Genomic DNA, 13,456 nt, shown 5'->3' with positions numbered 1-13,456 from the left:
TGTGGGTTAGTTTGTCACCCTTCGTGACCATATTCCCACAGTCCATCTGCAAGAGCCCATTCGCTCGAGACACGCGTGAGACAAATAAACAGGTCATTAGTGTACTTTGGCTCTATTAAAAAATTAAGAACAGACCCCCTCGTGAGCCCAAGGGTCCTATCTGTTCCTCTCGCACAAAGTACTGATGGGACTGAGGCGCCCTTAGCCCTGGCCGCACACGTTACACACTTGATCACACACAGCGTCGCACTTTATTCCCGGCATCTAAGCGATGACACAATCTCTTGAACAAAGACAACATTGACAAACCCAACAAAAACAAACAGCCGCGTCTGTGTGGGGAGGGGCAGCCAAGCGCAGAGTCTGGGCATGGAGGGGTTGGGGCGGATAGCGAGCGAGCGTGAGAAGGCGAACGCGCAGGCCTGAGTGTGAATCTCGGGAAAAGGTGTGGGTATATCCCCCCACCTCGCACCCTGGCAAGATTGGCGCCCCGCGCTGCAGAGCCAGGTCCTGAAGCCGCTGGTTCCCAGACCCACACGTGTGAGTGCCTCCCTTTTCCAGCTTGCGTCTGCGCCCAGTCCCACAAAGCCTACAGAGCCTCACACAGACGTGTCCCCCCCCTCCTCACCACCACCCCCCCGTAAGCGAACACGCAGCTATGGAGAGATCTGTGCAGACCCCAGAGCGCGCTCCGTCCCTGGGGCACGGGAGCCCCCCCCCGCTCCCCGCGCGTTTTCCCTTCCTCCACCTCCCCAGCCACCCAAGCCCTGGGGCAGCGCGCGCCGGGCGGGGCGGGGGCGGGGCGGGTGTCGGGCGGCGCCGGCCCAAAAGGCGGAGTCGAGCAGTGAAGAGGCCAGATTTGTGATCGCGGTGCCTACTGTACCGTGGAGGAGCCAGTGGGAACCCTTACACTGCAGAGCTCTCGTCCCGGCCCGGCCCGGCCCGGCCCCACGCTATGGAGTTCCTTTGGGCCCCTCTCTTGGGGCTGTGCTGCAGTCTGGCCGCTGCTGACCGTCACATCGTCTTCTGGAACAGTTCAAATCCCAAGTAAGCCCCGAGACTCCCTCTGGCAGCCTGGGCGCCTGGTTGGCAATGCCTTTCCTCGGGGTAACTGTCCCGGCCACCCCCTGGCCTGAGCCTAGGGGAGGTGGCCAGGGGTGGGAAGGATTCTGTAGCGTCCCACCTCCGTCTTTACCTTCCCTTAGTAACTGGCAACACCCGACCCTGGCAGAAACCTGCTCATGCCTACTTGGAGAGGCGCTATTTCAGCCCTATCTCTTCCTGCCCTCTGGCATCCCATTACTCCAAAGTAAGGATCTCATGACGAGCCTTCTTACCTTGAGAATGTAACATCGGCCCTGGCCTCCGGGGCTCTTTAAGTCCCCCCATGAAACTTCTGCGCCCTCTCTTTTGGTGTGTCGCGGGGAGCATTTGTGTGACGACAGGCACCTATTGACATCAAGAGTCAACACAAGGCTCAGAGTGGCCCTGGAAAGACTCTCAGTAGGGAGCTAGGTTTCGGGTATCAGGTATTCATTCTGTGTTTAAGATGACCCTGCAGAGTGGCCCCCAGGATTATTTTTTTTGGGGGGGGTGGCATAAATTAGGCACATGCTGTGTGTGCCTGGACAGACCGAGGGAGTGGCCAAGGTGGTCACACTGAGGAACTGGTGAGGGGAGTGTCCCTGGAAAGCCTGGGGAGGAGCAGAGGGGGTTTCACAGGGCTACAAAGGGCCGTGACAGGAAGGAGGCAATTTCTCCCGGGCAGGTTTTAGGGCTAGGAAGCAAATGGTATTGGGAGGAAGACACCGCCAGACCCTTTGTTCTTGCCCTTGAGTTTTCTCAAGTTGTGAGAACAGTATCTGGGCAAAACCTAAGAGGGGGGAATGGTGGAACAGGGGGCGCAGGGCCTGGCCCCCGAGGGGTGGGGGCACAGAACACCACCAGAGCACTCTCACACCCAGTGTGCCTCCTTCCCCCTTCCCTGAGATAGATGCCACGCCAGTCTCCTCTGGCATGGTGGCATTGCCAGCGGAGGGTCTGCTGTCCAGGGCATGTCGGAGGGCAACCTAGAACCGGCTGCCAACCCTAAGGGCAGCGTCTTCCCGGCCCCGGGCTGCTACGGCGGCCCAGCCAGCCCTGGCTCCTACCCCTTGCCTCCCTGACCCTGTCCTGTCCTAGTAGTGGGAAAGAGCAAAGTCCCTGTTATGCCCATGCCAGGTGTCGGCTGGAGGAGGAGGAGGGGACAGGAAGCCATGAGCAGGGAGGGGGGAACTCTGGCCTTTTCCGTTCCCAAGCTCCCAGGTTTCCTCTCTTTCAGGAAGAAGCCTCTTCCTTGCCCCCTCCCTGTCTTCCCCACCACTGTTGTAGCCCCCCCTTCCAGACGGAGATTAGGTGTCACAGGCAGGCTACGTAGAGGGGGTAGTCCCCTTAGAAGTGTACCCCACTAAGAATAGCTTCAGGCCTGTCCCTCTGGACACACACACACACACACACACACACACACACACACACACACACACCCTGTCTTATTTACAGCTACAGGAAAGCCGGTCTAGAGTGGAGGTCATGGGCGGTCTAGCCAGGCCCAGCTTGGGAGAAGAGATGAGGCGGCAGTGAGAAGGGCGGGTGCAGGGTTGGCACAGGTGACTCAGGGTGGCGGGCATTGGCCCTGGGATCTCCAGGCTCCAGGCAGAAGCAGAGAAGGGTGTGAGCTGGGTTCCCATGGTCCTGGAGAGACAGCTACTCTGGCCATTCGGACTTCTCTGCTCCCTTTGCCCAGAGGCCAGCACTGGGGCAAAACCAGCACTGGGCTGTCCTGGGGTCCAGGGGGGGCTGCTTGCATTTGACAAGGTGAATTTTCACAGGCTCTCAAGAGTGCCTGGGCGGGTAGCAGAGGTGGATGAGGCATGAGTCAGTGCCCATCACGGGAATGGGGGAAAGACGCCAGGCCCAGAGCTGAAATACCTGTTCTGAAATGGCTTCTATGTTTATCTCTCCAGAGAGGAATTTTAAAAGCCTCCCTCTGCTTCTCTCTCTTTTCCCCAGGGTGGGGGAGGGGCCGGCCTGGTAAGCCCAGTTCTCGAGGCTGCAAGCTGTTGCAAGGCCAGGCCTCTAAAGGGTCATGATGACTGGGTAGTGGGTGGCCACCATGGAACCCCACCATCACCATGGGCACCACCCATGCCGAGGACTTGGATTTGAAGCAAATTGGCAGGCAGCTCTGCGGAGCCTCTCCCTGGCAGTGCTTGGGAGAATTCAGAGGAGCTGACTGGCTGTCGGCGGGAGGTGGGAAGCACTTTGCCACTGCTGAGCCCCTACCCAGGCTGGAGCCAGGTGTCTGGAGCTCAGGGGGAGGGGCTGGTGGGCAGTCAGGCTGGAGCCTGCCGGGCTTGGGGGGGACTGACTGGGGGAGGGGAGCTGGCTCCACCTGGGGAGAAGGGAAAAGGCAGAGACTGTCTCAGGTCTAAACTGCAACATTTCATGGGGGAAGGTGGAATTGTGACTCTTGGAGATAAAAAGACAGGGATGTTTGGGGGTGCTCTGAGGAAAGGGGACAAGGCGATCCGGGCGTACCTTTGAGTAACAAGAAAGGAAGATTTGAGTAAACTGGTAAAGAATGGTTTTACTCTCTGCGAGTCTGGGTTTGGACCAGGGATTGGGTCCTGAAGTGGAAATCTGAGAGAGACTTGGTATGAGGGGCAGGACAGGATGAGATAAGCGAAGAAAGGGATGTGATGAGGGACGCAGCAGCGTGGTAGAGAGAAAGGGACCTTGGCTCCCACATCCAGAACGGCCCAGACTGTAGTTTCCTGGCATTTAAAGAAGACCTGGGGAAACAGAACAGTGAGTGAGCTGCAGAAATACTGAGGCCCTATCTATCCTTGGGCAGATACCTGGGGCCTTCTAGAAGGCACTTTGGTACCTGAGAGGTGCTTGGTGGGTGTTATTTGGAGAATGAGTAGATGATGGTAGTGAGGGAATCGTTGAAGGTGGCAGAGAAAGATGATCAGTAAATACGGGAGTTAAGATATTGGAAAAAAATCTTTGGGGCCCCACTGTGGAATGTAAGGGGTGATGTGACCAGTTGGAAGATGCTTCACGCTCTGGTCTGACTTCTGCTTCCTCTGCTTTGCATGGGCCCAGGTTCCGGGAGGAGGACTACACTGTACATGTGCGGCTGAACGACTACCTGGACATCATCTGCCCACATTACGAGGACGACTCCGTGGCAGATGCCGCCATGGAGCGGTATACGCTGTACATGGTGGAGCGTGAGGAGTATGTGGCGTGCCAACCCCAGTCCAAGGACCAGGTCCGTTGGAAGTGCACCCAGCCCAGTGCCAAGCATGGCCCAGAGAAGCTGTCTGAGAAATTCCAGCGCTTCACGCCCTTCACCTTGGGCAAGGAGTTCAAGGAAGGGCACAGCTACTATTACATCTGTGAGTACCCTAGGGGCGGTCACAGAGCACTGTGGCCGGCAGCATGCGCTTGGCTGCTTACTTAGTGGAGAGCCAAGTAGCACAGAGCCCCTCCCCCCCCTTCCACGTCTAAACTCAGTTTTCTCTAATTCATAGCGCAGATGTGGAACAAGCTCCAGGTGTGTCCTAGACACTCTGGCACATGGACACAACATAACTAAAACACCCCTGGCCCCCTGTCCTCAAGGAAGCTGGGAAGGAACCCAGATAAATCATCAGGCCAATAGAAGAGTGTGATGTGACAGACATGAGCACAGGGCACTTGGGGAAATGACCTGTGCACCTGCCAAAGACGGAAAAACAGACTGAGGGTGGGGTGACAAGGACAGGTGGCACATTCCCAAAGGGAGCGTGACCGCTTCTGGGGCTCCCGGGATGAGAGGCGGACAAGAAATAGAGTGATGGGCTTGGACGGTGGCTGGGGCAGATTCTTGGAGGCCAGACACTAGTAGGAGTTTAGACTTCCTCCTGAGGGTGGCAGAAACCCATTGATGAATCCTGAGCGTTACAAGGTCCGGGCTTTGTGAAGGCTAGATCCAGTGCTTATTCTCTGGGTGAGTCTAGACCAGCATGGTAGAAAATGGCCCAGGGAAAGGGAAATTACACTGTGAACACCTCATGCAACTTCAGGCTGGGAGTCATGAAAGACGGAATGTGGGGAAGGGACATGGTCCACGCTCCTGTCACTACCACTGCTAAAGTTGAGTGCCGTTCCAGAGAATGAGAGAGAGGACTGAAAACTGATCAGAAAGTAGGCAAAAACTGAAGATAAATATCAAGGCTAGGCTAGGCACAGAGGCTTACACCTATAATCCTGGCACTCCGGAGACTGAGATAGGAGGATTGGTGTGATTCAGGGGCAGCCTGGGCTACAGACAAAGTTTCAGGTCAGTGTGGGCTACAGTGAGACCATGCCTAAAAAAAATTGGGTAGGGACTGGGCAGTGGCGGCGGCACGTGCCTTTAATCCCAGCACTTGGGAGGCAGAGACAGGTGGATCTCTGTGAATTCGAGGCCAGCCTGGTCTACAGAGGGAGTTGCAGGACAGCCAGGGCTACACAGAAAAACTCTGTCTCAAAAAAATAAATAAATAAATAAAAATAAATAAATAAATAGATAAATAAATAAATAGCAGTTGCTGCATAAACCTGACAACCTAAATTCTGTCCAGAACCCACATCAAAAGTCAGATACAGTGGCCTGCATCTGTAATCCCAGCACTCCTGTAGGGCGATGGAAGGCAGGAACGAGAAATTAGCCTTGCTGGGCTGTGGTGGTCCAAGTCTTTAACTCCAGCACTTGAGAGGCAGAGACATGAGTATCTCTGAGTTTGAGACCAGCCTGGTCTATATATAGTCAATCTCAGGACTGCAGGGGCTTTGTAAAGAGACCCTGCCCCCCCAGTAAAGATACATAAAAAATAAAGAAAATCAGCCTCATCAAGCATGCAGTGCAGAGGCAAGATGGAAGGCCAGAACCGACTCCCAGGGTTTGTGTCCTGTCTTTTACGCGTGTGCCACAATGTACACTAACGAGGAAGAAAGAACAATTTAAAAGTAAATACAATTTATCTATTGCTTGGATATGGCAGTGCTTTTATCCAGCACTCAGGAGGCAGAGGCAGGTACATTTTTGTGAATTTGAAGCTAGCCTGGTCTACATAACAAGTTCCAGGGCAGCCAATGCCACATAGTGAAATCTTGTTTTAAATAAATTTAAAAAAAAAAAAAAATTAAACAGGGCACTGAGGAAGCAGATTCAGATTTGAATCCATATCTTCTATCAAAAGGCTCTTTCTGGTGACTATAGAGATGGCTCAGAGGTTAAGAGCACTGGCTGCTCTTCCAGAGGTCCTGAGTTCAATTCCCAGCAACCACATGGTGGCTCACAACCATCTGTAATGAGATCTGGTGCCTTCTTCTGGCCTGTAGTCATACATGCTATATACATAATAAATAAATAAATATTAGAAAAAAAAAAAAAGGCTCTTTCCTTAACGTCCTTTGCATGTATTTTGCAGCCAAACCTATCTACCATGAAGAAAACCAGTGCTTGAAGTTGAAGGTGACTGTCAATGGAAAAATCAGTGAGTGTCAGGGCCCGTGGGTGCCTCCTTCCCCCACGCTGAGCTTGGTCCAGCGGGCTGGGAGGGGGCGGAAGTTGCCTCTGCGCCTCCCGTGGCAATACCTCATCTCCTGCCATTTTTACCTTTCAGCTCACAGCCCTCAGGCCCACGCCAATTCACAGGAGAAGAGGCTTCCAGCAGGTAGGGAGCTAGAGCCAGTTGGGCCAGGGTCACAGGAAGGGGCTGGCTCCGTCCTGTTTGGTGGAGGCCGGTGCCAGTAGCGGGGGCCCTCACCTGTCGGTCTTTGCCTCCTCACCCCGCAGATGACCCCGAGGCTCGGGTCCTGCACAGCGTGGGAGTCAGCGCTGCCCCTCGCCCCTTCCCGCTGGTCTGGGCTGTGCTCCTGCTCGCTCTGCTGCTACTGCAGACCCAGTGAAGGTGTGTGCTTCACCGGGCTCAAGGATTGCCACTGGGCGGAGGGGCGGGGGCAAGCACCCCGAAGCCCCAGCCCCGGGAACCACTCCCACCCCATGCACAAGCTGCCGCCCTGAAGCCTCAGAAGGTTCAGTATTACGGGTTTCAACCCAAAGGAGTTCAACCCGCCTGACTGTGCCGTTCCTGCCTCCACCTCAGAGGGACGGAGGAAGACGTGGGGAAGGGTCCTTTCCCTGCGATTTCTACCTTTAAGCCAAAGAAACGGGCTGTGCAGGCCGGCCTGGCCCATTTCGAGGGCCCAGTGGGAGAGGAGCTGGAAGGGCCTGCGGTCCTGTAGTTGGACGCTAAAGATGCCCTTCCCCGAGGAAGCCGTGATGTCCAGATGAACTGACTGAAGGAAATGCTTGAGACAGCTTCCTGCGTGAGAGCCAGGTACAGGAGAAGCAGCATGCTTGGGCTGACCCAGCATCTCTGCAGGATTTCCACCTGCCGAACTGCCGGAGAGGTTCGTAGCCAGGCACTGACTGCATCCTCCCCATCCTTCGGGCAGCATTCCCTGGAGCTGTGCCAACGCGAGGACTATGCTGTTCAGAGTAGAGCTGTAAGGGCAGTGCCCGCGTGTACAGTCTGTGTAGTGTACCTAAAGGGCAGGGCCCACATGTACAGTGTCTGTAGATAAACGTGCTGTGTCTGCTCATTTCTACAACTGGAGTTGTTTTTTTATACAGTGTTCTTGGATTCATAATAAAGTAATTTTTTTGGACGTGTTTCTTCCCCTCTATGTCGATGTATGATCACAGAGTCCCTCCTCGTGTGCTAGGCTCAGCGCCACATCAGAAGCACCCGGGGCAGGTGTGGTGCACACCTATAACCCCAGCTGCTGCTCTCCTGGCTGAGCTGGGAAGATGGTAAATTTGAGATCTGCATGGACAACTCAGACCTTGCCTCAAAAGCAGAAATAAGGGGCTGGGAATGTACCTCAAGAAGCAGAGTGCTAACCTAACATGTGTAAGCCTGGGGTCCAATCCTCAGCAGCGCAAAGCTTAAGTACCCAGGCATGGCTTGGGTCAGGTCTGTAATCCCAGTACTCAGACAGTGGAGCAAGAAGATCGCCAAGATTTCAGTGCCAGCCTGGGCTACAGTGTGAGACCTCATCTCACAAAATAAATAAGCAAAAGACAAAACATAGTAAACGGCTAGGATGGGGGGGGGGGAAGATGTAAGACACAACTTGGTTTTATTTATTTATTTATTGTTGTTTTCGAGACAGAGTTTCTCTGTGTAGCTTTGGAGCCTGTCCTGGATCTCACTCTGTAGACCAAGCTGGCCTCGAATGTCTCCCGAGTGCTGGGATTAAAGGTGTGCACCACCACCACCACCGCCCTGCTTGGTTTTAATTTCTTTCTCTTTCTAAAAGATACATGCTTCTTACCCGGCCAAAGGAAGGGTGTTTCCTCCTCTGGGGGGGGTCTGCAGGAGAATTCCCTATAGTAGTGAGCTGGCTTCCTCTCCATGCGCGCCATTCTGTACGTTCATTCTTCCTGTCCAACCTCTCATCCCACTCATCAGCCTCAAGCGCGGGGCTTTGGCATACCACACAGGTACTCATGCTGTCTGGGTGAGTCAGGGAGCTGGATGCCAGCTGAAGCTTGTGCGCAGCCCCACCAGCAGAGCTGCGTGGGAGGCTGGGAGGGAAAGTTCCCAGCAGCCAGTGTGTTGGAACAGGGGGCCAGGGGTAGGGGTTGCCCATGGATAGGGCAGGTTGTGCAAGGGCGGGCATCTGAAGGAAGACGGCCACTCCTGTCAATTCCTGCTATTTAGGGGACAGGCTAACGAGGTTTCAATAACCTCCAGGGGAAACCTTCCAAAGCTGAGGAACCAAGGCTCTGATATGGAGCGGCGAATAGGAGGAGCGCTGAAGACGGGGTGAGACTAAATTTGCAGTTTGCCTTCTTGCATACAAGGACAGAAGGAAACACAGAAGTTGAGGCCGGTGGTCTAGAGGACCCAGAGTGAGCAGAGTGTGAGGAGGGGCCCTGTCGGGGACAAATGCACGGTCCCTCCTAAAACCATGGAGCGCACTCCGAAGGGGAAGCTCAGGGACCCAGCCCCGCACACAGCAGCCAACCACCCGGCCGGCACGCAGCGCTGGGGTGGCAGGGGCCCCAGTTCCGGTGCAGTTCTGGCGAGGGCGGGTTCCGGCGCCGTTCCGCGGGAGGGGCGGGGCTTCGCGGCCGCCGGCCCTGGGCCCGAACAGCTTAGCGCGCAGAACTGGGCGAGGGAACCGACTCGGTGGGATGGAGGCGGGCGGCGTGGCAGACTCTGTCCTTTCCGGTGCCTGCGTGCTCTTCACCCTGGGCATGTTCTCCACTGGCCTGTGAGAGCGCGGAGGGACTGGGCTGGGGACAGGACTAGGAAGTCAGGAGAGTGGAAGGAAAGGAAAGTGGTCAAGAGACGTGGCTCCAATTCCGGGCTGCAGCTGGAACCCAGAATGAAAGTGGAGCAGAGTTGGGTGATCTGGGGTGCTAAGGCGAGGCTGGCCCCCCGGCCTGAGTCGGGGAGATCCGCTGGTCCGTTCAGGGTGGGTGACAAGCACCGAGGAATCGTCTGCCCATTCCTAACAATTCCCTTCGGGTCCCCTTCCAGCTCGGACCTCAGGCACATGCAGAGGACACGGAGCGTGGACAGCATCCAGTTCCTGCCTTTTCTCACCACGGATGTCAAGTGAGAGCAGCGTTGGCTGTGGCGGGAAAGGCTGAGGGAGGCGCACGAGGTCCCTGGGGACCCCCTGCCACACTCAGCCCCTTGGACCATAATAACCCCCTCCTCTCACAGCAACCTGGGCTGGCTGAGTTATGGAGTCTTGAAGGGAGATGGGACCCTCATCATCGTCAATGCCGTGGGGGCTGTGCTTCAGACTCTTTATATCCTGGCATATCTGCACTACAGTCCTCAGAAGGTAGAGGCCCTCCCTCGCACCCACCTCTTCAGCACGCCCTGCCCTGTTAGCAGAGCAGACCGTTTCCTGGAAGACTAGTAGGGTGGCATTACTTCCTTTTCCTAGAAGGCCCTTCTTGTCCTCCTTCCCATGAGGCCAACCCTACAGAAAGCACACAGGGCCACCCACCCTCCCCTTGCTCACAAGCCTGGTGGTGGCTTCCCAGGCCCGAGGGTATCAGTGCTAACCCATCCTCTCCACAGGCTGGGGAGAGAGGGCTATGCTGTCTCTGATGGTTCCTTTAGAGTTAGAGCCAGGGCCAGTGGCTAAGAACGGCCATTAGCTCAGCTTTCCCACTCAATCACAAAAACATCCATTAGTCTCTTCCCGGGTAGGTGAGGCTCACAGGAAAAGGGGAGGGAGGAAAAGGTAATTTTCCCTTCCCTGGAGACCTCCAGTGTTGTGTGAATGAGACCTCCTTCAAGCCATTGGTGAAAGAGAGAGAGACAGACGTGAAGGCTGGGATAAAAGCTGATTTCCCCATTAGAGAGTGGACGAAGACAGGATGCAGCAATCCCCGCAGAGAAATGAGTGTTCTGGTACAGTAAGACGCTTCTCCCCTGCAGCATGCTGTGCTCCTGCAGACCGCAGCCCTGCTGGGGGTCCTGCTCCTGGGTTATGGCTACTTTTGGCTTCTGGTGCCAGACCTTGAGGCCCGGCTCCAGCAGCTAGGCCTCTTCTGCAGCGTCTTTACCATCAGCATGTACCTCTCACCACTGGCTGACCTGGTGAGTGGGGTGGCCAAGAGGTAGGGGAGATCAGGGCGAGGCTCCCTTAGCCAGAGACTGGCTGATACTCCAGAGGAAAATAGATCCATCCAGCTCCTGGAAGGAGGCCAGACAGTCGAGGTGGGTGAGTGGGATGCAGGAGAGGGCTGGGGTGAAAGATCGGAGGGATTTGGGTCTTTTTCCCGAGGATATTCTTAGGCAAGGTGCAGGAATGGTACTATGCACCTGAACCGGGAGTGTTTTTGCCACAGGCCAAGATCATTCAGACTAAATCAACCCAGCGTCTCTCTTTCTCGCTCACCATTGCCACCCTCCTTTCCTCCACCTCCTGGTCCATCTATGGGTTTCGACTCAGAGACCCTTACATCACGGTAAGAAGATCCTGAACGGGACAACAAGTCTCCAAAGCAGAAACTAGTTCCTGTCTTTATAGCAGCTTTTCGGTTGCAGGTACCCAACCTCCCAGGAATCCTCACCAGCTTGATCCGCCTTGGGCTTTTCTGCAAGTACCCCCCAGAGCACGACAGAAAATACCACCGACTTCTGCAGACCTGACCACAGCCGCCTTAGGGCCAACGTGATGCCAAAAAGAGCTCTTGTTTCTGCTGGTCCTCCTGACCAATTCCGTGGATGCAATGGGTTGTAAGAAAAAAGCTGATTTTGAAAATAGAGGGATCAAGGAAAGACCTTTACGTAGATCGGATGGGACCTATGGGATGAAATCACATTTTTTAAATAGATGATCTTTTCTCATTTTGGAGGCTGAGGTGGTATCTTTAGAATGTGCCCTAAAATAAACTGTTCCCTGCCCCTGCCTGCAGGCCTTGTGCGTTCTTCCTGACCTGATAGGAGGTGGGTCTAGTGACTGGCATCGAGGATTGGCTCAGAAAAGGTATTCGACTGACCTAGAAGTCACAAAGACCTAGAAGACCTTTTAAAAAGAAAAAAATCTTTTTTTTTTTTTTTTTTTTTTTTGGTTTTTCGAGACAGGGTTTCTCTGTGTAGCTTTGCGCCTTTCCTGGAGCTCACTTGGTAGCCCAGGCTGGCCTCGAACTCACAGAGATCCGTCTGCCTCTGCCTCCCGAGTGCTGGGATTAAAGGCGTGTGCCACCAATGCCCGGCTAAAAAGAAAAAATCTTATTAAAAAAATAAAATGGAAGTTTGGTATACCTACTTCTTGCCCAGCCTTATGTGGGAAGCCTACAATCCCAGCATTTAAGAGTTTGAGGCAGAGCTAGGTGGTGGTGGTGACCGCCTTTAACCTCAACACTCAGGAGGCAGAGGCAGGCAGATCTCTGACTTTGAGGCTAGCCTGGTCTACAGACTGAGCTCCAGGACAGCCAGGGCTACACAGAGAAACTGTCTTGTAAAACAAAACAAAGAGGTTGAGGCAGGAGGACCACAAGGTTGAGGGAAGCCTGGGCAACGTGGCAAGTTGTAGGCCAAGTTGGACTACTCAGTAAAACCATCTAAACAAATGAACAAAACAGGTTGGGATGTAGCTCCGCTGAGGGCTCACATGTGTGAAGGCCGGCAGGTTCGATCCCCAGCACCTCAGAATCTCGCCACGGTGGTTTAGCGTGTTAATTAGAGGAGATGAGAGGTAGAGAACCAAGAGCATCCTCAGCCATATGCCTGGGTTCGAGGCCAGTCTGGGACACATGAGATCCTATTTCAAAAAAAAAAAAAAATCTGAGAAGACAGAACATCACCAAAATGCAAAGCCAAAAAATGGAAGTTAGGTATACCGGGAAGATGGCTCTCCCGCCTCGCCCTTCTTGACGTCTGGTATACAGAATCCCCAGTACTTATCCTCCATACTCAAACTAAACAAGGCTAGAAAACAAAAACCGCACTTTAATGGGGAATGAGCCAGGGTGTCCGGACAGGAATGGGTGAAGGTGTCAGAAGCGTAGCCCCCTGCGGGTTAAGTCCGCTCGAGCCTCCAGGATCTGGCTCTGCAACTCTCGGGCGGCGTCCTCACAGTCGTGAAACGTGGCCACGCGGTAGCCCACAGTGCCCAGGGCATAGCAACCAGCGGACACCAGCAGGTAGGCAGGCAGTGGCCACAGCACCTCCTGGCAAGGGGAAGGCAGCTCCAGGCCCAGAGCTCCCATGGTCAGGGCAGCCCAGGCAGAGCCCAGGAGCGCCAGTCCCCAAAGCCACTGGGTTAACTTCGTCATGGTCGCTGCAAGGAGAGAAATCAAGGCTAGAGATGCTTTCTACCACTCCCCGCTCTGCATCTGACACTCACTCCCGGTCAGTGCCAACCTCTTTCACCTTTCCCCTCAGCCCGCCACCCAAGCGTACCTCTGGGCGTCGCGCTGACTTCAAGGTCCGCATCAGCGTCGGAAGTCCTCTTCTACGACCTCCCTTCCTCCGCACTGCCTTCTGGGAACTGTAGTTCTCAGAACAAAGCCCGGGGGAACTTCCGGTCGCGCTCAGGTCCGGGAAGGTTAAGAGTTTTAACGCTGCTTGTTCTGGGGACCTAGGTCTAAACTGGATAGACTTGTGGAAAGTCTTGAGAAAACACCAAAACATTGCAGTAAGAGAGGAATGTCGTGTCGTCTGTGGTGATACATGGCTTGTACTCTTAATAAATTTGCCTGAAGATCAGAGGACGGAACAAGCCACTCCTTGAAACATAGAGGCCAGGCAGTGGTGGTACACACCTTTAATCTCGGGAGGCAGAGGCAGAACCGTCCGGATCTCTGTGAGTTCAAGGCCACGCTGGGCTACACGAGATTAGT

General features: G+C 54.7%; 3 protein-coding genes across 5 annotated transcripts; 2 read left to right on the top strand and 1 right to left on the bottom strand.

Annotated features, from left to right (window-relative positions):
* The first annotated feature begins 844 nt into the window (after positions 1 to 844).
* Positions 845 to 7,743, top strand: Efna1 (ephrin A1). Its single transcript, XM_006976330.4, has 5 exons — positions 845 to 1,047; positions 4,147 to 4,442; positions 6,501 to 6,566; positions 6,696 to 6,746; positions 6,869 to 7,743. Exons 1-5 carry the CDS (start codon positions 956 to 958, stop codon positions 6,979 to 6,981), a joined length of 618 nt encoding a protein of 205 aa, XP_006976392.1. The 5' UTR covers positions 845 to 955; the 3' UTR covers positions 6,982 to 7,743.
* A 973-nt stretch (positions 7,744 to 8,716) lies between these two features.
* Positions 8,717 to 11,522, top strand: Slc50a1 (solute carrier family 50 member 1). Of its 3 annotated transcripts, none has more exons than XM_042279366.2 (6): positions 8,717 to 8,906; positions 9,627 to 9,704; positions 9,816 to 9,939; positions 10,545 to 10,706; positions 10,958 to 11,077; positions 11,157 to 11,522. In XM_042279366.2, the coding sequence occupies exons 1-6, from the start codon at positions 8,872 to 8,874 to the stop codon at positions 11,259 to 11,261; spliced, it is 624 nt and encodes a 207-aa protein (XP_042135300.1). In that variant the 5' UTR covers positions 8,717 to 8,871; the 3' UTR covers positions 11,262 to 11,522. The 3 variants fall into 3 exon arrangements, with proteins under 3 accessions (XP_042135300.1, XP_006976393.1, XP_042135301.1); XM_006976331.4 differs by lacking the exon at positions 8,717 to 8,906 and adding an exon at positions 9,198 to 9,357; XM_042279367.2 differs by lacking the exon at positions 8,717 to 8,906 and adding an exon at positions 9,350 to 9,487.
* Positions 11,523 to 12,543: 1,021 nt separating this feature from the next.
* Positions 12,544 to 13,129, bottom strand: Dpm3 (dolichyl-phosphate mannosyltransferase subunit 3, regulatory). Its single transcript, XM_006976332.4, has 2 exons — positions 13,017 to 13,129; positions 12,544 to 12,894 (listed from the first exon to the last, which is right to left on the bottom strand). Exon 2 carries the CDS (start codon positions 12,887 to 12,889, stop codon positions 12,611 to 12,613), a length of 279 nt encoding a protein of 92 aa, XP_006976394.1. The 5' UTR covers positions 12,890 to 12,894; positions 13,017 to 13,129; the 3' UTR covers positions 12,544 to 12,610.
* Between the last annotated feature and the right edge of the window lie 327 nt (positions 13,130 to 13,456).

This window comes from Peromyscus maniculatus, chromosome 6 (assembly GCF_049852395.1).
Source record: "Peromyscus maniculatus bairdii isolate BWxNUB_F1_BW_parent chromosome 6, HU_Pman_BW_mat_3.1, whole genome shotgun sequence".
In the NCBI taxonomy this organism is placed as follows: Eukaryota; Metazoa; Chordata; class Mammalia; order Rodentia; family Cricetidae; genus Peromyscus; species Peromyscus maniculatus.
The sequence above is the reverse complement of the archived record's forward strand: the minus strand, read 5'-3'. Positions and strand labels throughout refer to the sequence as shown.

Bases quoted from the DNA above. Each gene is read 5' to 3' on its own strand.
- Efna1 (XM_006976330.4), top strand. From the start codon at position 956: ATGGAGTTCCTTTGGGCCCCTCTCTTGGGGCTGTGCTGCAGTCTGGCC. The intron at 1,048-4,146 runs GTAAGCCCCGAG...GCATGGGCCCAG, and splicing joins TGGAACAGTTCAAATCCCAA to GTTCCGGGAGGAGGACTACA. The intron at 6,567-6,695 runs GTGAGTGTCAGG...TTTACCTTTCAG, and splicing joins GACTGTCAATGGAAAAATCA to CTCACAGCCCTCAGGCCCAC.
- Slc50a1 (XM_006976331.4), top strand. From the start codon at position 9,278: ATGGAGGCGGGCGGCGTGGCAGACTCTGTCCTTTCCGGTGCCTGCGTG. The intron at 9,705-9,815 runs GTGAGAGCAGCG...CTCCTCTCACAG, and splicing joins TTTCTCACCACGGATGTCAA to CAACCTGGGCTGGCTGAGTT. The intron at 11,078-11,156 runs GTAAGAAGATCC...TTTCGGTTGCAG, and splicing joins TCAGAGACCCTTACATCACG to GTACCCAACCTCCCAGGAAT.
- Dpm3 (XM_006976332.4), bottom strand. From the start codon at position 12,889: ATGACGAAGTTAACCCAGTGGCTTTGGGGACTGGCGCTCCTGGGCTCT.